At 59.4% G+C, this 21,734-nt stretch overlaps 1 protein-coding gene across 1 annotated transcript in view; it reads left to right on the top strand.

Annotated features, from left to right (window-relative positions):
• LOC106832361 (zinc finger RNA-binding protein 2) overlaps positions 1-21,734 on the top strand; it is an 80,887-nt gene that overhangs the window by 26,967 nt on the left and 32,186 nt on the right. The window contains 7 exon segments of the mRNA XM_070491739.1: positions 12,133-12,367; positions 13,330-13,444; positions 14,130-14,428; positions 16,592-16,777; positions 18,569-18,797; positions 20,015-20,175; positions 21,091-21,210. Of these exon segments, the coding sequence (XP_070347840.1) occupies positions 12,133-12,367; positions 13,330-13,444; positions 14,130-14,428; positions 16,592-16,777; positions 18,569-18,797; positions 20,015-20,175; positions 21,091-21,210 (1,345 nt within the window).

Raw genomic sequence — 21,734 nt, 5'->3', positions numbered from 1 at the left:
GTACAAACGCCCCCTCACACACCGTCCTCCAGGACCAGCCCCTTGGAGCAGCTCTGCTGTCTCAGTCCTTGGGCCTGGCGCTCAAGACCAAGTCTGGGGCAGGGGTGCGGGGCTGGGGTCCCTGGGGAAGGTGCCCCCCCCCATTGTTTTCATTCCTCGCCCTTGTGTCAGTTTCCAGCCGGTAGCCTGGCAGAAGCTCTGCAGCCAGTTTCTCAGGGACCCTGAGGAGCCACCCACGGCTGCCACCACCCCTTAGGCGAGGGCCGGGGCTTTGCTGCACGTTTCCCTCGTGCTGTCATTGTGATAGTGCCCTGATGGTCCCCGTGGGCTCCGAACATGCTCGTGCAAATGAGAAGTCCTGCTGATGTTTTCCGCACTCGAGTTGTCCCTGAGGTGTCGGGTTTGGCTCGTGAGGGGTTTTCTATCAGGGAAAGGATGTGTGGGCTGCGGTCCTGGAGGGAGCGGTACATCTTTATTAGATTGCCCCTTGTCCCCCTCATCCACCGAGGCGTTCCCGTTGCTGGTGCTTGAAGCAGCAGGACTCTGGGAAACGACCCGCCCCTCTGCTGCCTGCCAGCTCTTGCTTTTCTTTCTCTTTTCACTTGCTCTCTTTCTCCAGTGCATTCGTCAATCAGAGGTGGGAAGTCACTTGAATGTTGTGCTTTCTATTAAGATTACCTTCCAGAGAAAAAATTGAGTGTTTACACTGATAAAATAGGTAATTTCTGAGCTTCACTAGGTGCTTTTGTCATTTAATTTAATTAATACTTACTACATTTTTATGTGGGTGTTTTTTTTTTTTTTTTTTTTTTTTGCTGAGGAAGATTAGCCCTGAGATAGCATCTGTGCCAGTCTTCCTCTATTTTGTCCGTGGGATACTGCCACATCATGGCTAGTAAATAGAGTGGATCCATGCCCAAGATCCGAACCCGCGAACCTGGGCCGCCAAAGCAGAGATGCGGAACTTTAACCATTCGGCCACAGGGTGGCCCTGCACTTAACTACATTTTAACGCGGTTGTCTGTATTCTGATGGCTTGCGTGATACAATATACGCATGTAACTACGGATGCGAAACTACCACAAACCGAACGTCCCATTAGTCTGTGTGTTTAGAATTGTCCCCAAGAGTGTGTTATTCCTTGAGAAAAGACTTAACTAAAACTAAGACATGGGAGTCATAGCAAACTAAATTTCAGTCTCACAAAAGCTTGAAACGAGTTGTCTGCATTATCTGCATAATTTCAAGTTGACCAGACGCTGGGGGACACAACTTTGCCTGAAACCTTTAGCTGCCTCTACGGTCTGTGTTTCTTATATGATGTGCCGCTGAAAAACGGAGTAGATGACAGAGTTTGTGCGTGCCAGCTTTACGGTAGCGTTTGGACCACAGGAGTTTCAAAGCCCCTTTCATGGATTGCCAAGGCGGAGACAAGTGTTTATTTCTTGGAGGAACTTTGAGTGGGTTTTCTTGGATTCTAAAACTGACAGCCGTAGCCCTGGACAGGAACATTCCTTCCATCGTCCTTCGTAAATGGGGTTGGGATCTGAACGGTCCTTCAGTTGTTGGTCTGTGAGAATTGGGTGCACGGTCTCTCCTGGAGGCATAATGAAAGTTTGCGGTCGCCCGAGGACAGTGTTGCTTTATTTTATTTTATGAGGTCTTTTAAATCTCGTAAGCCTTTTGTAGTTAGCACTGCAAGTATTCAGCATTGAGGATTCACCCCGTCTGGGAAATTGAGTTTGACGGTGTTTTTGATTAGACCGAGGGCAGTTTCCAGTTGGGCAGCCGAGAGCGGCTCCAGGACCCAGCAGGTGCTGTGTGAGGGTGAATCGCGTTGGTGGGAGAACCCGAGAACGCGGAGCTGTGTGCCGGAGGGCCGCAGCCGCCTGGCCGTGTCGCGACAGCTCCCTCTGCATGGAGCAGTTTTGTCAAAATGCCGCCCGCGGAGTGGCTCACGCTGCCTTCACGTTCTTTGCTGGAGTTCGGTGTCATGCTGGGGTTGCCATCGGGAGCAGCTCTGTTTTCCTAAGCTTTGGGCTGAATTCCGTCATCTGGAGGATGTAAGGAGGCTGGCAGTTGGGCTGGAACACCCTCAGACTCGCTTGGTGGTGGTAGTGATGGAAGTTGCTGGTCATCGGGTCTGTCTTATGCCTCAGTCCCAGACGCTGATGTCGCCTCGCGTCCTCACAGTGACCCTTGAGGCCGGTATGATGATGCCCATTTTCTGGAGAGGAGAATGAGGCTCAGGGTGCAGTGACTGGCCTAGGGTCCCCAGGGTGGTGCGTAGGATGTCTGGGCCGGTGCCTTTGCCCCACACGGGCATGCCTGAGCCTGGGGGCTTGTGGCAGAGCCGGCCTGAGCGCCGCGCGCGGCCGTGGGGCCCGCTGGACGACAGCGGGTTTTGGTCATTGTTTGCAGCACCTCCCGGCCCCTGCCCCTCTCGTTCTGGGCCCCAGTTGCATTGTGGTTTAGGGCCACGTTCTTCAGACTTTACAAAACCGCCCTCCCCAGGTAGGGAAGCCAAGGAAGTGTCTGGGCTGGCGTCGCTGGGACGGTGACCAAAACCCAACCTGTCTCTCTCGAGGCCACAGAGAGCTTGGGGACGGCCCCGGAGCCACACCGCCCCCCTGTGCCGGCAGACGGAAGACCCCTGGTAACACCCATGATCGGGAGCCCCTGCTCTGTCAGCTACAGCGGGGCCTGGTCGGCCCTGGGCCGGCCTCCACGGCCTGCCCCCCGCAGGTCTCCAGAGCCCTCGAGAGTGAACCTCACCCAAGGCCCGGCTCTCCCCTGAGCTTCAGTCCAAGGAGCAGGCTGCTGGGGAAGTCTGCTGTCGCTGCCTCGGGGCCCCGGGACTCCTGCCTCCACACCCCAGAGCAGCGCTGCATTAGCCAGCCTGGAAGAGGGGCCCGTGGGGCCTCTGCTGAGTCTGCGGCTGATCGGTGATGCTCCTCGGGGGCGCCTGCCGTTGACCCCTGGGGATGGCCAGCAAGTTGCCCTTGGAATAGCGAGGCGCAGGGGTCTTCCTGTCGGAGAGCAGTCGCTGTGGTTTCTCTAAAGGCCCGTCTCACTGAGGCTGAGGCAATCTGAGGATCGCTGGAAGAAGTCCCTGGAAGGAAATTTTGACTGGCAGCTCTGAACTACAAACTTGATTTAAATATATTTTAAAGAAAATGTTTCAAATGACAGAGCTATGTTATCTTAACTCTGATCACATGCAAATTAGGTACAGTAAAATTTTTGAAGTATGGATTTTGAATTTTTATTTTATCCATTTTATCACCAAGGTCAGCTCATCAACATCGAAGCATAAGGAGATTCCTAAGAGAGATTTTTTTTTCCTAAACATACTCTGTTTCTGAATCTTTAGTAGTTTTATTTTATATTTTGCCCAGATCTACCAACATGCGTATTTAGAATTGTCAGAACAGATATATCAAATTTAAAAGCATTTTCAAATGATCTTTAAGCTCACTTGTTCAATGTGTGTCATCGGTGTTCTTTTGTGTGGCCGTAGAGGTAAGGGGACGACGGCTGTCGACCTGGGTAAATAACTGGGTGGTTGTGGAAACATAAGGAAGACGTGCAGAAAGGGTGTCCGTAAACCGTGTGTTTCTTCTCTCTTTATTTTATATTAGTAAATGGAAAGTTCGTGAAACTTCAGATCAGGGATTATCAAGGGCCAGACACATACATAAACTAGTCGAGTCCAAGATGGTAGGGGGTGTCTGGGGGGCTCGAGACAGAGCCTGTGCCCCCCACCTTGGAGTTTTAAACCCCAGCCCCAAATTCAGACTCCACGGGACCGTTGACCCCTGCCTCCACTTTCTGACCTCTGCCTGATGTTTTTAAACGTTTATCACCAAAGGCTGACGTACAAGATAGTATAGACACGTTCTGTAATTAAAAGGAACAGTACATACCCCAGCCAGGAGGAGGAGCCCTCATATCGACTAGTTTTGGTCAATTCAGAAGGTTCTGGGGGTTTTATTGTATTAAAAAGTTAATGTCAGTTTTGTTTTCATCGCGGCTCTAAGTTGTTCAGACAGCTTTCTCGTCTAAGCCGACTGATGCTGGCTCATTCAGAGCAAAATCGGGGCGCTTCGACGAGGCAGAGATTATTTTTGCTTGTTTCCTTTGTCTTTGCACGTCTTTTTCTATGTCTGTGACACCTTTGATCAGAAGTATGCCGTTTACTCATAGAATATTCTTTAGAATCTTGATTGGGAAAAGTTTCGGCACCACCCAAGATCTGCTTGGTTGGCCTTGTTCCCTTGTTCTGTCCTGTGCACCAGCCGGGAGCTCAAGTTCTTTGCCTGTTCCTTTCTGTGGTCTTCATGTCACACGATCATGGTAAGGTGGCCGAGGGATTTCTTCTAGCTGGAAACTTCATTTGTAAAGGTTTTGGGGAATGGAACTTCTTTTTTTGGTAGATATTTTGCTGTGGGCAATTTCCTTTCCTGCCCCCCTCTCCCCCAAAGGTAAGGCAAGTTGCATTTGTGGCACTTCACTGTCCATTTGCTTTTTTTTTTTTTTTGCAGGGGAGGATTTGCCCTGAGCTAACGTCTCTTTATTTTGACAATCTTCCTCTTTATTTTTTTCTTTTCCCCAAAGCCACAGTGCATGGTTGTGTATCCTGGTTGTAGGTCCTTCCAGTTCTTCTGTGTGAGCCGCCACCACAGCATGGCATCTGACGGGCGGATGGTGTGGTTCTGTGACAGGGAAACGAGCCCAGGTCACCGAGGCAGAGAGCGCTGAACTTTAACCACCAGACCATCAGGGCTGGCCCCCATTAGCCTTTTAAATTAATGTATCCCAAGTCACGTATTTGTCACTGTTGACTAAGAATGGAGAGTTGCTTCCCTTTGCTCCTGGAGCATTTGTACTTGGGAAAGTCAGTTCGGTTGACCGAGGTTAATGCCTCGATGAGTTTTGCTCTCGGGGCAGAATGAGCTCTACCGCCTAAGACCTTTGGACGCACGTTGGATAAGAGCCAGTGGCTTCCTTTTAATTTAGAATGTCGTTGGCTGAATCGAGGGTTGGTGGTTCGACGTCTGTCGTGCTTGCTCACGAGAGCCCCAGATTGGCTGTCTAGTCCTGCCCGCTCTGTTGACTCAGAGGCGCACGTTAGACCCGAGTGGACGTGGCTGTGGGGTCTTTCCGCCCCTCCAAGCATCAGGAGAGGAGAGCGCTGGGACCACAGACGATCCCTTGCTGGTCCCACAACGCTGGCCGTTCCCCACTTGGGGTCACAGCAGTAGAGAGGCCTCACGGCCGCAGCGACGCTAGTGGGAAGTCCTTTCATGTGCCCTGCTTCTCAGAGGCGCGTACGTAGCGCTTCTCTTTGGCTCGGCCCGCGTAAGACCATTTGGACGGCGTCCTCATGCACCTGGCCCTCGGGGCTGACCGTGTGGCCGCCTGCCACTTGGGGACCATGTTCCTATCCAGAGGATGAAGGGAATTCCAGGAGCTCCACTGCCGCACAGAGTCGGCTCACCCTCGAGGCTCTGGAAGGACCATCTGCCGTCTCTGGAATCGGCCTCAGGACGGCCGAGCAGCCGGTGGCTGTGTCCCCGGGCACCAGGCTGGCCCTGACTGGGAGCTGAGACTGACTCCGCTGTAAAGAAGGTGGCAGGTGGGGCGGGGGAGTGAATCCTGCGTCACCTTGTCGGGAGCCCACAGATGTAGTTCGCCAGCCCTCAGCAGCCTGGAGGGATGTTTCTGGGGCGTCTGCATCTGAAATGGGCATTCCACGTGGAGAATGCGCAGAAGGCTGTCAGCGTAAAACAAATTCTGTTAAAAAATCAGAATCGATGTGGGGATGAATGTGTAATCTGTTGTATGTTTTGAATATAAAGCCTGTGTGAACTGAAGTGCCAGGTGAAACCAGGGCGAGTGTGTTGTCTGCGTGTCCCAGGAGGTGATGGCGATGGGATCCGACTGCCAGTAAAGCAGACGGGAAACGCCCCAAGGGATGGCTCGAGTGGCCGTGTCAGCGTCGGTTGCGTGCCTCACAAGGCCCCATCTGAACTGGAGTGTTGGCGACCCTGCGTGGGCTCCCAGACACGCCTGGAGCCTGGGCTCCGGCACAAGGCCGAGGGAGGGGACCTTTCGTCCCAGCGCACTGCGGGACGGTGGGCTTCGCCCGGAGCTTTCCGACCCTCGGCGCTCAGCTTGGGCTCTGTCTGGCTTGGTCTCCGCCCTCGGGAGAGTTAGGAGGAGGGGCTCAGCAAGTGGGTGAGGAGCGCGCCCTGGAAGGGAGAGGCCACGATTCCAAAAGCGGGGGCTCTGTGAGCTTTCTCAGCACTGTGAGGCCAGGAAAGTCTTTTTCCACTTGATTATTTTTCTCAGGCTAAATCTTTGTGTGTGTGCGCACATGTGCGTGCGTGTTCCCATCGAGTACGACCCTTGGAAAGCAGTATGCAGCAGAAATCACTGTTACAGCCAGCTCAGGGTGACCCGTCTTCCTGACTGTCTCTCAGACCTCACGTCACCTGCCGGGCATTCCTCAGCTGTGCCCTTCCGAAGTGAGGTCTGCGCGCAGGGCCCCGTGTGTCTGTGGGGTCGGCCTTTTGGGAGTAAGCCAGGGTGCCCCCCCCACCCCCCCCCCCCCCCCCCGCGCCCGGCAAGCCCTGGGTCGGGAACCTGGCTGCCTCCGGTGCGTTCTTTCCATCTTCTGGCCTCCCTGTCCCCATCAGCTAGGTGACCCAGCCTTGCATCCTAAAATCTCATCTAGATGGTGTGCCCAGAAAAGCCCGACCCCCCAACAAATGTGCAGACCAGAAGCCACTGATGACCTTCGCCTGGGACCCAAGGCCGAGGCCACCAGCCGGGGCTCAGCGACCTGCGTGCTCACAGATGCGCTCAGATCCTGCTCTCCCTGCGCTGACCGGCGCCCGAGCCTCTGCCCCCGGCTTCCTGCCCAGCTCTTCTCCCTCCCGGGCAGGCAACACCGGCCGGGTCCTCAGTGTGGTGGGGACAGCAGCCCTCGCCCTTGTAGTCCAGTGGCACGCTCTCTGCACAGCAGGCGGCTGCAGATGATGTTTAGGCTCCTTGCGTCCCAGGAGGCTTCGCCAGGAGCGAATCTGTGACCTTTAATTCCTGGTCCCCAGCCCCCACCCCAGCTCCTCGCCTCGGTCAGGGGTTAAAAGTTGGCGGCCTGTAGCCCCGCTTGAGGCTCGCACCTGCTTGCTCTGCCTGTGTGGCGGGTTTCTGCTGCTTTATTTGAATTAGTTGTCAGCATTTAAAAATTAGGAGACTTTACAAAACCCCCGATTTCTAGCCTCACTTCACATCGGAAGACCTGGGCCCCCTGGCCTGCCGTGTGAGCTCCTGCCTGCGCGAGGCACTGTGACACCTGAGTTCTTGGTTAATTGTCACACCGTCTCAAGAGGTGGGTGTCCCCATTTTGCAGGTGAGTAAACTGAGGCTAGGAAAGTAAGTGGCTGGCTCCAGGTCCCAGTGAGCAGAGCCAGGATTAGAAGCCCGGTGGTCTGGCCCAGAGCCCGTGCCCGGCCCTCGGCTGTGCCTCTTCCCCCTAGTATCTGAGTTTGAACCCACTCGAGCTCTAAACCGGTCCTTGTGCAGAACCATCGCATCCCCGGGGTCTGTCTGCTTCGAAGGACCCCAGTCCTGTAGGACCAGGACCACACGCTTATGGCCTCATTTAACCATAATTACCTCTTTAGAGGCGCCATCTCCAAATACAGTCTCGCTGGGTGTTAGAGCTTCGTGTGAATGTGGGGGCACACTTCAGTCCATAGCACCATCATAACGGCCTAAAACAGGTCCGATCTGGGCATGGGACACCTCGCTGACTCCCCATGGCTTACTGGGTAAAATCTGGATTCTGTCCAGCATCTGAGAGCCCCGAGCCCAGCGTCCAGCCTCCTGTCCCCCCCATGCCCTGTCCCTCAGCACACAGGACAGGTTCCATCAGCCCCTGTGCTTTCTCCCATGCGATGTCCGCACCAGGCCCTTCTCTCTGAAACCCCAGTCACCCTTCACGGGAGGCCTTTTCCAGCCTTGGGGAGCGGGAGGAGGGCTCCTGCTGCCCGCTGGGCCGTCAGCACATCCACCCTTCTGCTGCCCCGCCCCCAGCATCTCAGCTGTTCGCACAGGAAGAGACGCTCCATCCCAGCAGCCGAGCAGGTGGGAGGGGGTGACCTCTGGTGAGGTCAAGGGTGTCATGCCATCCCACATAGAACTTAAAGCTGATATTGACTCTGACCCTGTACAGCTCACAGGCAGCCCGCCTGCTCACAGCTGTGACATTTACAGGCCCGCTGCTGGGAGCCGCGCTGCATGCACACAGAACACCCGAGATCTCCCCACACTGAGTCGCGTCCAGGCAGAGGGGCCTGGGTGCCTAAGCGTTACCTTTCAGGGTCGTATACAACAAAAGCATGTCCTTTTTAGTTTACACTCGCACACGTGCTGTCTCGAGGCTGATCCTGAGTCAGGGCAGCCCGTGGTGTCCGGGTGATCCTTCTGGTTAGGGTCTGGACCAGGCATGACCAGGCCATGATGCTGCCCACCTGCGGCCTGGACCTCAAAGCTGGTGGCCTGGGATCAAGCTTGTCCCAGACAGTGGTTCTCAACCAGACAGTGTCTGGGGACATCTGTGATTGTCACACTGTGGGTGCTTCTGGCATCGAGTGGGTGGGGCCAGGGATGCTCCTCGGGACCCCCGACCCCCAGCGCCCAGGATGGCCCCCCAGAGAGAGTGACGTGGCCCTGACATCAGCAGTGCCTGGATTGAGCAAGTGCGCCCTAGACCAGACTGTGAGCTTGTGGCGGGGAACAAGGTCAACAACCACCTGCTTCCACTGGGTCCCCTCAGTGGCCCCACCAGGTGGAGACAGCTTCTGGCCCGAGTTGGATCACCGTGGGAGCGGAAGAAGGAAGCAGGTCGCTCTGCCTCCTCTGGGCCCTCGGCTAGAGGAGGGAACTCACGCTTCTGCCCCGGGAGACGCTCGCTGCTGTGTCCTCAGTGGGCGCGCTTCATGGGCTGTGGCTTCAGGACCGAGAAGGAGAGCCTGCTTGCGTGGGTGGCCACGGCCTGGAAGGAGCTGGGGAAGAAGGGACCCCCCAGGGCTGCTCCATGTCGCTGTGAAGAAGCAGAGCCATGGGGGCAGCGGGTCTCCGGCCACAGGGCTCCAGTCTGCACGCTCATGCGCTCGAGGGCCCGCCCTCGCAGCCTGGGCAGATCAGGCCCCTTGTTGAGTGTGCCTCGTGCCTTCAGAGACGTGGCCTTTCATTGTCCTTCCGGTGTCCATCCCTTCCGTTTTCCTTGCTGGTTTGGGTTGGGTCCGTGCCTCTCCCGTGTGACTCAGGACAGGCCCTGGCCCCAGGGTAAATCCTGCTGGATCTGAGGCAGCCAGCCTGGCCCCGGCCCCCTCGGCTGTGCTTGTTTGAAGGTGGATGGTGCGGGACCCAGGCTGGACGAGAAACCACAGGGGAGGCCGGCTCCAGGAGGCACGTCTAGAGCGTGCATAGCACAGGCCTCACAGCAGAAGATGGGACTTTCCTGGTGCTGTGAAGATAGGCCAGAATTCCTGATATTCCTCCCTTCAGACGCGGCCTGACCGCCTGCCCTGCTTAGATTCGGTGATTCTCTTCTGGCCGACAGACTGTGGCAGGAGTTATGTGATGTCTGAGGCTGGGGCACTGCCAGGAGAGCCGCCACCTGGTGCTTCCCCTCTCCCTCACTCCCTCCCTCCCTCTGGGACCTCTCGCTCTGGGGGAGCCGGTCTCCCTGTTGTAAGGACACCCAGGCAGGGCTGGGAGACGCCCACCCAGGGAGAAACCGAGGCCTCCCCCAACAGCCAGCACCAACTTGCCAGCCATGTGAAGGGACATCCCGGAAGCAGGTCCACGTCCCCAGTCGAGCCTTCGGATGATGCAGCCCCAGCCGACTTCTTGTTGGTGACGTCATAAAGACCCCAAGCCAGAGCCCAGCCAAGCCAGCCCCGCATTTGGGACCCACAGACACTGTGACGATGATGAATATTTATTGTTGTTTGAAGCCACATCATTTTGGGGCAATTTTAAGCTCGGCAGTAGATAACTGATAGCTAATGTGAATGTCCCCCCTGGGAAGATAGGCGAGTGAATGACAATATGTCCAAACAAGTTAATAGCCTTTAAGCTTGGGAGGCCCAGGGCGCAAGGACAGATGGGAGCCTGCACACCGCATGTCTGAATATCTTAGTGTTATAGACCAGGCTGGAAAGAGTTAGACACACTACGTTCTGTCCTGCCTACCTTGACAAATACCCCTTTCTAATGACAAAAAAGGGGCGGGGGCGAGGGTAAGGGTTTTGTGGCTGTCAAAGCATCAGAGATGACTGAACTGGGTTATCGTGTGTATCTGGGCATTCTGTTGAGGGGCTGGTGATGTTGGATGTCTTAAAATAAAAACATACTAATTAATAAACAATTGTGTGTTCTTTAAGATTTATTTTAGGTGCCTTGATTTCAGCACGAATGACGTTTGTAATCAAGAAGTTCATGTCATTTGAATTTTGTGACAATATGACCCAAAGTAGCTGTCGTGGGCTGACTTGTGGGCCCCTAAAACTCATACTTGAGTCCCGGCCCCGAATACATCAGAATGTGGCTGTGTTTGGAGACGGGTCTTTAAGGAGGGGCCTGAGTTAAGACGAGGCCATTTGGAAGGGCCGTATGTAGACGGGGGCCCCAGGGGCCACTCCCGCCCCATTCCCCACGGCGTGCCCACCTGCACCTGTGAGGCCGTGCTCCTGCATCTGCCATCTTCACTGGGCACCTGCTGCGTGCCGGGCGCGACTGCAGGGCCAGGAGGAGCTGGGGACGCGCTGTAGCCCTGTGTGCCTGTGGCTCCGAGCTGGCGGGAGGAGACGCGGGGACTGACAAGTGGGAGAGGATCAGGCCGGGCTGGGGGAGACCCAGAGCAGAGTGAGGGGACGTGGAGAGGCGTGCTGCTGCTCTCCTGGACAGACTCAGGGAGGGCTTCTCGGAGGAGGCGGCATCTGAGCAGCCACCTTCAGGAGGTGAGGCAGGGAGTGCGCAGGTGTGGGAGGGGCCGGAGCCGGAGGGCTTCGGGGTGCATCTGGAGCCTTGGAGGGTTGTAAGCGGGAGGGTGGCAGGGTCAGGGCCATGCTTGAGAGGACAAGGACAGGCCAGCGAGGAGGCTCCTACACCCCCAGCTCTGGGAGGAACTTTCCCGCTTCCTTCCCTCCGCCTGGCTGGTCCCTCAGCACTCAGTGCAGCCTGGATCCCACTCCTTGTCTTGTCCCTGTCTGTCCACGCTTGTTCCACTGGGCAGTGAGCCACTTGGGGGGCAGGAACATGTGTGCGGAGGGCCCCGATGGACGGGGGCCATGTCCCTTTAGGCTCAGTCGGCCTGCCCCCAAACACGCACAAGCTGTGGTCTTCACTGCCGCCCTTCCTGACAACGGGCTTGTAAATTCAAGCACTGTCTCCCGGGGCTGGCGTTTAGCAGAGGGCGGGGCCCTGGGGCCAGAGAGATCCGGGTCGGAATCAAGCACTTGATCACTGATCCGCAGGGTTTCCTCCTCCGGACAGTGCAGATGGACAGACGGACTGACGGATAGAGCTGGCACCTTCTCTGGGGGTCACAGGGCGTGAATGAGGCGATGTGGACCAAGGCCCCAGTGCCGGCTTTGTTGATAGAAGCCGGCTCTCGTTATCGCGAGGTTTTAGCTTGCTGTTAACAGACTTTCTTTATTTTAATAATTGGGTGGATCCACTTGTTCCTTGTTTAAAAAATACCATTAAAGTCTAGCTTTCTTTGAAGAATCTTAGTGTCGGGAAATCTTGATGTCGCCCACACAGGTGAGCTGAGAAGTTCTGGAATGGTTTGGGGCCTGACTGCCACTCACTGTGCCTCAGTTTCCTCTTCTGTAAAATGGGGTCATGGATGGTCCCTGCCTCCCGAGGGTGGTTGCAAGATTGCGTTAATTCATGAAAAGCGCTTGAAAAGTCATAGAAAGGTCTGAACAAGTGTTAGTCGTTCCAGAAAGAACTGTGGACGTGGGCAGCCAAAGCAGCTGCTGTCCGTGGCTGGTGGAGTCGATGCTCAACTCGGGTCCCTGCGATGCGTGTCTGTGTTTGTCTTGGTTGCAGCGCCCTGCTTCCCTCGGCTTCTCCCCTCCCTGCTGCTGGAGCCACCTCCGCCACGCAGCCCGCTCCTGGGATGGGCCCCACCGCGACCCCGACGCTTCCCGAGGCCGCCCGGCCGCCCCGGCCCGTCGTCCCAGCGGGGTGCAGTGGGTACCAGCCCCACTCTGGCCAGGACTCCTGTTACATCAGCCGGCCCCAGGAACCCACCCCCGCGCCCACCACCACTCCCTCCTTCCAGGTACCAGCTGGCCTGTGTCTGACCACGCCCTCCTTCTGGAAAACTCGGACAGTGTTGAGTGGAAGAGTGCGTGGGCCGCCCGTGCCAGCAGACAGTCGGGACATGCCCTCACCCTCCTCGTGCTCCGGTCCCTGCCTAGGAGTTGATCAGGGGACATGCATGTCCTTGTCAGGCCCTTCTGGTGCTGCTGACCCCAGAGCTCCGGTCCACAGACGTGGCCGCCGTGCTTCCGCTTGGAATCACTAAGGTGTCCCATGCTGGACGTGGCCCACACCCTGAGCCTCTGCCCCCCAGCTTGTCCCCAGTGGGGTCAGTAAATGGCACCCCCGGCCACCAGTTAGCTGAGCTCGCACTGTCTCGCTGCCCCTTGCTCCCTCAGGCCTTTGCTTCCCTAAGTCTTGGGGCTCCCCTCCAGCGCACCCTCCCCACGCTCCTGCCCCGCTCCAGGGCTCCTCCCAGCTTCCCTGCTTTCATCCTCACCTCCAGGTGGTCCCCAACCCCGCCAACAGCCCGCATCCCCCTATGAACCAAACCAGCCGTGTTCCCCTCTCCCTTGGCACGGAACCCAGACCCTCCCTGAGCCCCTGGCCCGCCCACCCGGCCCCCTGTGCTGGCAGCGCCTCTGAACTCTGAGTCCTCTGCTCTTACCACCTGCCAGGGCTCCCACAGGCCCACCAGCTGACCCTGCCAGGAACCCTGTCCCTTGGTCTTTGCATGCTTGCCTCCTTGTCGCTCCTCCTGGAAGCCTCTCCCGAGCCACCCTTGGCCTGCTGGACGGTCCTCGGAGCACTTGCTCTCAGACGTTAATGTTGGCTCCACGGGAGCAGGCTGCATCCATCTCCCAGGTCACTGCATCCCCAGCTCCGGGAATGGGGCCTGGCGCAGGGCAGGGGCTCAGGCACCGTGCACATGGGGTCACCTTACCCTTCCTCCCACTCTGAGTCTCCCGTGTCCTCTCACAGCACAGCTGCGGCCAAGGACCATTGGCAGCCGCCAGAAGCTACGAGAATGAGCAGTGTCTCCCGCCGGCCGCCGGCCAGCCCCAGCTCCCTGCCTCAGCCCCGCTCTGCCAGCCAGGTGGGTCTCTGTGAGGTCCGTGCCGGAGCGAGGGGACGCTCGCCTTAAAGTCACATTGAACACCCCAGATTCACAGGCGGTGCAGAGTAATGGGCGCAGCAGGGCACCCTGCGGTCTCCAGTGGGCGGTGGGCCTGTCAATGAGGGTCGGGGGAGGCAAAGATGGGGACAGAGAGCTGGAAGCTTCTGTCCAGGGAAGTCTTCTCGGCTGGGCAGGAGTTGAGTTCCACCGAGGACTCGGACTTGAGGATGGAAGAGCCGGGCCGGCCCCAGCACAGCTTAGATGTCCAGGGGGTCCGGGGCCAGCTGCACCGGGGCCGTGTTGGCTCCAGCAGCTGGGAGGCCGGTTGTGGGGTCACTAGGAGCATAACTCTTGCTCTCTGGGACTGTGGTGAAGGGGTGGCTTGCTCTCCAGGGACCCAAGGAATTTACGGTCGGCCCAGTGGTGGGACAGCCAAATGCAGCCCCCACCACAGGCACCCACCTGTCCAGCGGGGCTTCCGGCCAGCGCCCTGGCCTCCAGCCCCCCCAGCACTCAGCCCGCGGCCTCCGTGTTCCCCTGCACTCGCCCAGCACGGCCTCCGCCCTGTGCTCACTCAAACATGCATGCTGTTAGTGTACCCGCAGCCCAAATAATCATCCTCGAAACCCACCCGTCCCCTCTCTCTCTTCTCTCTGCTTCCTAGGGCCAAGCTACCTGGGCTATGACGCGGCAGCCTACTCAGGAGCTGGTCCTCAGTATCCTCCACCGCTACCCCCACAGATGCAGCACCCCCCACCGCCGCCCCAGCAGCCGCCCCCACTCCCAAAGCCCGTGGACTTGTGCCCGTGGGGTGGCTCAGGAAGCGGGCCGGGTGCCAGTCCTGGCGGCAGCTTTGCCAGGAAGCTACTGGCTCCCACCAAGCAGCTGACGCCCAGGGGTGGACCCCGGCAGCCCCCACTTCACTACTGTGACATCTGCAGGATCAGCTGTGCTGGCCCCCAGGTCAGTGCCCCCACTGCGCGGAGAGCACGCCCTGGCCCCTGTGGCTGACCAGAGGTCAGATGCCGGTCAGGGGCCCTGCCTGTCCCAAAGAGGCCTGTTAGCAAACCCGCAATGTCGAGTGTGTGGCAGAATTGCCAAAAATTGCTCTGCTGGCGTTCGGGGGCAGAAAGAGAGCAGCGCAGCGCTGGCTGCGGGCCGCAGAAGGGGGCCTCGTGCCTGAGCCCAGGGGCTTCTCCATCTGGGCTTGGGGACGCAGGCATTGCCGCCTCCTCAGCACAGCGAGGGGCCGGGCGGATGCGGCTCCGAGAGGCGGCTCACTGTGGCGCCCTGGTCACCAGGCTGTTCAAGCAGGGCCACGGGTGGAATCGATGTGTGTGCCTGTGTGCATCTTGTCTACAGACGAGCCAGCCGTGCCCTGGAAGGATGGGCAGGCGCTGGCGCTCCGTGCTCACGCAGCACGCCTGCTCGTTCTGTCTTGTGTTTCCTGCTCTGAAGGCAAGCCAGAGCCCAGGAGGCCACCCGGGCTGTAGAGACACGAGGAGCCCCAAACGGCTCTGCCAGCCCCCACCCACTCGGCTGAGGAGGGGCTGGGGCCATGCTTGGGGCCGTGTCCAGTGCCAGCCTACCCCAGTCGCCTCCCCAGGCCAGGCGCCGCCCGTCTCCTGGCCCTCGTCAGGTTCTCTGACAAGCTCCGAGTGTTCCTTCTTTTGCTCTAACACACGCTCCTTAGCGGAGGCCCGTTGTCCTTCTTCCGTCTTTGTTTGTCTGCGGGATTTTTATTTCGCATTGTGGGGCTTCTTGCTTCCTCTCATGGCTCAAACACGAGTCTGCTCGTGATTCTAGACTTCACAGCATCGCACTGTGTGAGCGCGTGGTCCTCCCCATGGGGCAGGCGGGCCTCCGTATCGCGTGTGGGGCGGATGCGGCGTGGGCTCTGGAGCCGGTGCCCTGGGCTCGCAGCCCAGCCCCACACCCGTCATCACCCCGAGCAGGCATCACAGCCTCTCTGAGCCTCAGTCTCCCCGTGGGGCAGGTACAGCGACAGGCATAGCCTCTGGCACTCTGGCACGTACGCCTTGTGCTGCAGAAATGCCAGCTCCTGTCCCTCCCGGCTTTGTGCTAATGTTAATAGCGGTTTTTCGTTGGAGTTTTTACTGAGATGGTTGTAGGCCCACACGCGGTCGTAAGAGGCGATGCGGACAGGTCCCAGATACCTTCACCTGCTTCCCCCACGCTGACGTTTTGCCCAACGATAGTCCATTTCACGACCAGGTGACATCAGAGCCACCCTCTTGTCCAGACGTCCTGCTTTTACACGGACTCGTACATGCATGTGCCTGTGTGTGTGTTTTGTTCCATGAGAGCCTGTCACCTGGGCAGCCTCACGTGTCTGCCACCACCGCCAAGAGCCTGATCATGTGTGTGTGTGTGTGTTGCGTCGGAATCACAAGATTCCTGCCTTCCAGGGAGGGCCCCTCTGGCTCCCGCCCCCGCCCCTGCCTCCTCATCGCCCCAGACCCCGCAATGGTGCCAGCTTCTCGTGTCTTTCCGTCCATGGGGCGTTGATTCTTGGCCTGGTTCGAGTGCATCCGTGGCCCGCTTTACACATGTTCACTTCAGCTTACGTTGTCCGGCTTGAGGGTTCCGGGGCTGAGTCTGGGTGCCCCGTCAGAGCGTGGTCATCTGCCAGACGCAGCCAGATGCTCTGGCACAATGGCACAGGCCACGTCGTCTGCCTCACTAGCCGCTCCCGTGTGGAGCCCCCAGTTCATTAGCAGGGTTCCCCCGAAGAAGGGGGCCCCCATTGTGCCATGGCTGCATCCTTGCTTGGGTTCTGAGGTCAGATTCTGAACAGCTGGCATCTTCTTTCAAACAGCCCTGGAAACCACATGTGTGACCCTTGGAGGACGCTTGCTTGAGAAGCTCATTGAGTTTCAGGAAAAAAAAAAAGAAAAAGAAACCTTTTATCTTTCAGCCTGAGCTTCTGAGTCTGTCGACTGGGCTTCATTAATAAAGTGGCGCCTGAGCCTCTGGAGGCCAGTGAGTGGAGGCGGGGACGTCAGGCCGGTGTGTCCCCTCAGGTCCACGCGCCACCAGTGACCTGGGGGGACGGTGCCATGCCCGGTGGGCACAACCCCGCTCAGGCCCCTCTTGCTCTGCCAGCAGACCTACCGCGAGCACCTGGAGGGGCAGAAGCACAGGAAGAAGGAGGCGGCTCAGAAGCTGGGCGTCCAGCCCGGCGGCAGCCCGTGCGCGGTGCAGGCCCAGCTGCACTGCCACCTGTGTGCCGTGTCCTGCACCGGGCCCGAGGCCTACGCCGCCCACATCCGGGGCGCCAGGCACCAGAAGGTAGGAGCCCTGCCAGGCCCACGCGCGCCCTTCAGCCCTCGGGACCCAGAGGGGCATCTGGTGACATCGGAGGGCAGCCGCCCACGAGAGGGGGCTTCCCCTGCAGGGCCCACGTGTCCTCCTTGCTCGGGAGCCACACGCCTTCTCCCAGTTATAGAAGCCACCACCTGCCAGCTGGGCAGAAGTGTAGAGCCATGCAGGGGCCTCGTACCCAGACCCCGGGGGAAACTGCCACGGGCCCTCGGGTACGTCTGTGTGTTTGCACGAACGGGAGTGTGAACAGCGATGAGAGCAAATGCATATTCCATTTGGGCGCCTGCTTTTTCAGAATAAATAAATCAAGCTAAAGAAGTGAAATTAAAATAGTAAGTTTTAATGTTTTAATATCAATGTCTCAATTGATATTAAATTAGTCCACATCAGTGATTTTAATATCAGCGTTTGCCTGTGGCTTTAAAAATGCCTGCATTGTGTCACCTGATGGGGACAATGAATGGGCCCCCTGCTGCGAGAAGGTGGGGAGACCCCGCCTCTCCTGGGCCTGCTCCCTCTCGGGTCCACGGGGTAACTGTGGGAAGCAGCGCCCTGCCCTGAATGGCAAATGGCATTGCTCCCCTGCGAGGCCATGCCCACCTTAGAGGGAGGCGCTGGTCGAGGCGGGGGGTCCCCGAGTTGCCTGGAGCAATTGGAACAGGGGGGCTGGGAAGGCCCTGTGCCAGGCCCAGCCTCTGCCCACTCCTCACACAGAACCCCTGCAGCTGCCCCCGGGCCTTTGCTCACACCACCCCCTGCTCTAGGCCCGCCCTCCTCCAGCCCCTGCTGCAGGGCTGGGCTCCCCACCTGAGATCACCCCCTGAGGACCCGTCTGCCCCCACTCAGCAAGGCCTCGTTTCCCGGCCCAGCTGGCCCCGGCTCTTGACCGCCTGAGCGAACCCACAAACCCCACAAAGGAAGGAACAGAGAGGCATGGAGGGGGGACACACTGGCCCAGCGGTTACAGGTGCAGGGGGAGAGCGGGAGCCCCTGTGGGTGGGCTGCAGCTGTCACGGCTCCCAGGCCGCGACGTGTTCTGGGCTCAGGGAGGCCCTGCGGCAGGGGCAGGTCTGAGCTGTGAGTGTCAGAGACTTGAGCCCAGAAACGGGTCTGAGATGGTGACACTGCGGATGCGGGGGGCGGAGCAGGCCTTTCCAGGGGCACGTGTGCAGTAAGTGCCTTTACCCGGGGGAGGATGGGTGCCACCGAATCCTAAGCGGACCTGTGTCCATGGGCATTTATGTGTCTTCCTACAGAATGTGGACATGTATACACACATGTAGAGAATGTGGACGCGTGTCTGTGGACATGCACATGCACCCATCAGCAGATGTGCGCTACCCACGTGTCCATCCACCACGCTGTGTCCCCGTAGGGGGGCCCTGGGCTGGTTAATGCTTGGGGTGCAGACAACAGCGCTGCCTTTCTCCCGGGCAGTAAGTTGAAGGAAGGAGTCGCCATCAGCTGGCACAGGGTGTCGAGGGGTTACAGGTCCCACGTATGCACGACTCATGGGGGCAGAGAAGCAGGGGATGGTCGGCTCAGGAAGGACCTTCCCGAGGGGGTGATGCTCCAGAGAGCCGGCGGCATTTACCCGGGAGCTGGAGGAGGGCTGGGCCCTCGGGGACTGGGACGGGTCCACCGCCGGCACTTCCCCGGATTGCCAGCCCCCCACCCCCTCGAGGGACGCCTCCTGTCTCCTGAGGAAGGTGGGTGAGGCCTGAAGGTGGCCCTGATGGGGGCCTGGGTCTGTTCCAGGTCTTCAAGCTGCACACCAAACTGGGGAAGCCCATCCCCACCATAGAACCAGTGCCAGGGAACTCCAGCTCGGCCCCCGCCACCCGCACCAGCGAGCCGGCCCCCATCACCACAGAGAGCCCCCCTGCGGCCCCGGCCAAGCCTGCGGCCCCCGCCGGCCCCAGCGTGCGCGCCCCGAGCAGGCCAGAGCTGGCCAAGAGACCGGGGGCCTCCAGGGCCACCCGAGTGGGTATGTGTTGCCGCTTCCCGCCCTGGCTCAGCGAGCTCAGGATTCAGGCAGTGACAGTCCCGTTGCCTTGTGTGCACGTGCAGCCATCACCTCCTGGGAGGGACTCAGCGTGGAGGGGTGGAGGGCAGGGATGGCGAGGAGAGCTCTCTTCCTACTCCACATCCCCGCCTGGCGGGCGGGACGTGCTGGCCTGTGGGACACACTCTCCTGGACCTTTGATACGAGGCTGTTCCTGGGAAGCGACAGCCGAAACGACAGCTGGCGGCATCCTTTCTTCACCTGGAACTTGGGCCAGCTCGGCTGCTGGCGGGTCTCCAGAAGCCCCGCCCCAGGCCTGGAACATTCCCTGGGCTTCCATGAGCTGGGGAACACCCCTTCACACCCCGGTGCTGACAGCAAACACACTGGGCCCTGACAAGGTCTGTGGGTCCCGGGAAATCAAGGCAGTCCCTTGCAGCGCCCCATCCATCCTGGCCTCCCTTGGGTGTGGGACGCCACCATTGGGAGCTGAGGAAGCGGTGGCTGAGCAGCCTGTGCCGAGGGTTGTGTGCCAGGCTCTCACTCCGAGACCACCTCACAGGCGTTGTCTGGTCCCCCTCTGTGCCACTCTAAAGCAGATTTTGTCCTTCGTCCCAATTTGTGATGGAAAAACCAAGGCGAGGCACAGTCAAGTACCGGCTGGGCCCCGCTAAGCGGGGCGGTGGGATTCGAACCCGGGTCCATCCGCCGGTCTGCTCCTCGCCTGCCGGCTGTGCGCCGGAGGGTGGACGGGGCTCAAGCATCTTCAGCCGGAGCAGCGCTGGCTTTTGACTAATCACGTGATAGTGAAGATGAAAGCATAAAGCAGTTTTGAGAACAGTGTCTCCCTCCCGTGGCTCAGTGAAGTTGCCCGATGGGGCTCCCTTGTCCACCTGCTGCCTTGGCCCCAATTAACCAAGGGCGGCGGTGTTGTGTGGTTGGGGGTCCCTCACCAAGGGGCCTAGAGCAGGGCAGTCTGTGCGCTGTTCACACTGTGTGGGCCTCGATCTCTCAGATGTGGCCAAGCTGGCATACAAGGGGCCCTGAGGACAGTGGGTCCCACCAACAGACGTCACAAGGGGTGAAGGGGCAGTGGGAGACCCGGCTTTGCGTCGCTCTCTGCCCTTCACACTGGGGCCTAGAAGCCGCTGTGGTTTCTGGCTGGTGCTGGTCATGAGTAACGCACTTCTTCCTTCCAGGGCCTCCCAAGCCCCAGGCAGCAGGCAGCAGACCCCCCGACGGGAAACCAACACACCCCAAATCAGAGAGGGCCAGAGAGCCGCCCACCTCAGGAGGCTCCGCAGATGCTTCTGGAAGCTCCTGCGATGGGCAGCCAGTGGGCCCAGGCTACGTGGAAGAGGTAACCCAGCCAGGGGACCAGCGTGCCCCCGGCCATTGGTGTGTGCCCCGCTCCACCTCTGGCCTCTGCTGGAGGAGGGCCTTGTGGGGTCTGGCATCAAGACCGCCCCTGAGCCCGGGTTCTCCATCTGACATTTACACAGCAGTCCCCTGCAGGCCTCAGGGAGCCAAACGTCGTGCACTACCCACTGGAAGGTCCAGCCGCTGGGTTTCAGATCTTAGAAGGCAGGCAGAGGCTTTCCCACGGGAGGGAAGATGGGAGGAGCAGTCTGTGCCCTAGGAAGCTGGGCGACCACTCGCCCCACAGGCCCGTGATGCTCAGGCACGAGGAGCCAGTGCGCCCCAAGCGGCCGCCGCCCACACGCCCCGAGCCCAGGGGGGCCCCGCAGGGCTTGTCCTAGCCAGCCTTCCAGAGCGCGCTTCTGAGGCCGCCTCTGGCCGCGTCTGTGGTCCCAGCCTCCTCGAGTCTTCCAGAGACGTGTGTGTGGCTAAAAGGAAGTTCGGGCCTTTGCCTTCCTTCTGTTTTCATCCTCGAGCTTTTTGGGCAACGATGCAGCATCTTCTGTCTTGTCCCGTGCGAGATAACCACAGCCGATAGGGCTCCTGCCGCTGGAGGCCCGTCATGTGCTGGTTCAGGGGAGAAGCAGAAAGGCCAGAAGACAGACGGGCGCACAAGGGGCAGACGGCACGGTGGGGGCATCAGCTGCGGGGGCTGCGCTGGGGAACGGGGCAGGGGGCTAGATGGTGGCAGAGGAGAGCCGGGCGTGGGCGGCGTGTTGGGCCCTGTGAATAAAAGCACTCAGCAGATGGGAGCCAGCACGGCCGGGCGGCTCCGCTGTCGCTGCTCCGGGCGGCCCTGAGGCTCGTGGCCTCAGAGGGCCAGGGCCGCCGTGATCAGCTGAGCTCCATGTCACAGGTGTGCGACGACGAGGGCAAGGTGACCCGCTTCCGCTGCCGGCTGTGCGAGTGCAGCTTCAACGACGCCAACGCCAGGGACCTGCACCTGCGGGGACGGCGGCACCGGCTGCAGTACAAGGTGGCTCGGGGTCGCCTAGGGCGGGCTGAACCGCCATGCTTTCTGGGTCTCAGCCACGTCTAAGAACGCATCTTTGCCTCGTGGGTCTGAGCCCCGACGGCAGCCCAGGCCCCGTGGGCCTCAGGCGATGTCCAGCCCCACGTCCTGCTGCCTGGAGAGCAGAGGAGGAGCCAGGGTGGGACTGGCCACTCGCGCATCCTATTTGGCTGGTGAATGTGGAGTTTAGAGCTCTGCGTCCACGTGCCGCTGGCGGGAGCACTGATGCGCCCACGAAACAGGACTCACTGTGGCCTCGTTTTCCCAGACGCTCGGCGTCGGGTCTTTCATGTCTGACACAAGTCGTCGTTTCTTCCTCTGGCCTCTGCCAGGCGCCAAGCTGGCGGCTCGCTGAGATGGGAGCTCTGGTGTGAGGGCTCCAGCGGGCCTGGGAGCTGGGCTCCATTTCCCCCGGGGGCGCCTTCCTGTGGCCTAGGGGCTCCCTTGGGCCCTCCTGCCCCTGGGCTCCACCAGAGGGGCTGTCAGCG

This window comes from Equus asinus, chromosome 20 (genome assembly GCF_041296235.1).
Source record: "Equus asinus isolate D_3611 breed Donkey chromosome 20, EquAss-T2T_v2, whole genome shotgun sequence".
NCBI classification, from domain to species: Eukaryota; Metazoa; Chordata; class Mammalia; order Perissodactyla; family Equidae; genus Equus; species Equus asinus.
Note: the sequence above shows the minus strand (reverse complement) of the source record. Positions and strands in the feature narration are given on the sequence as shown.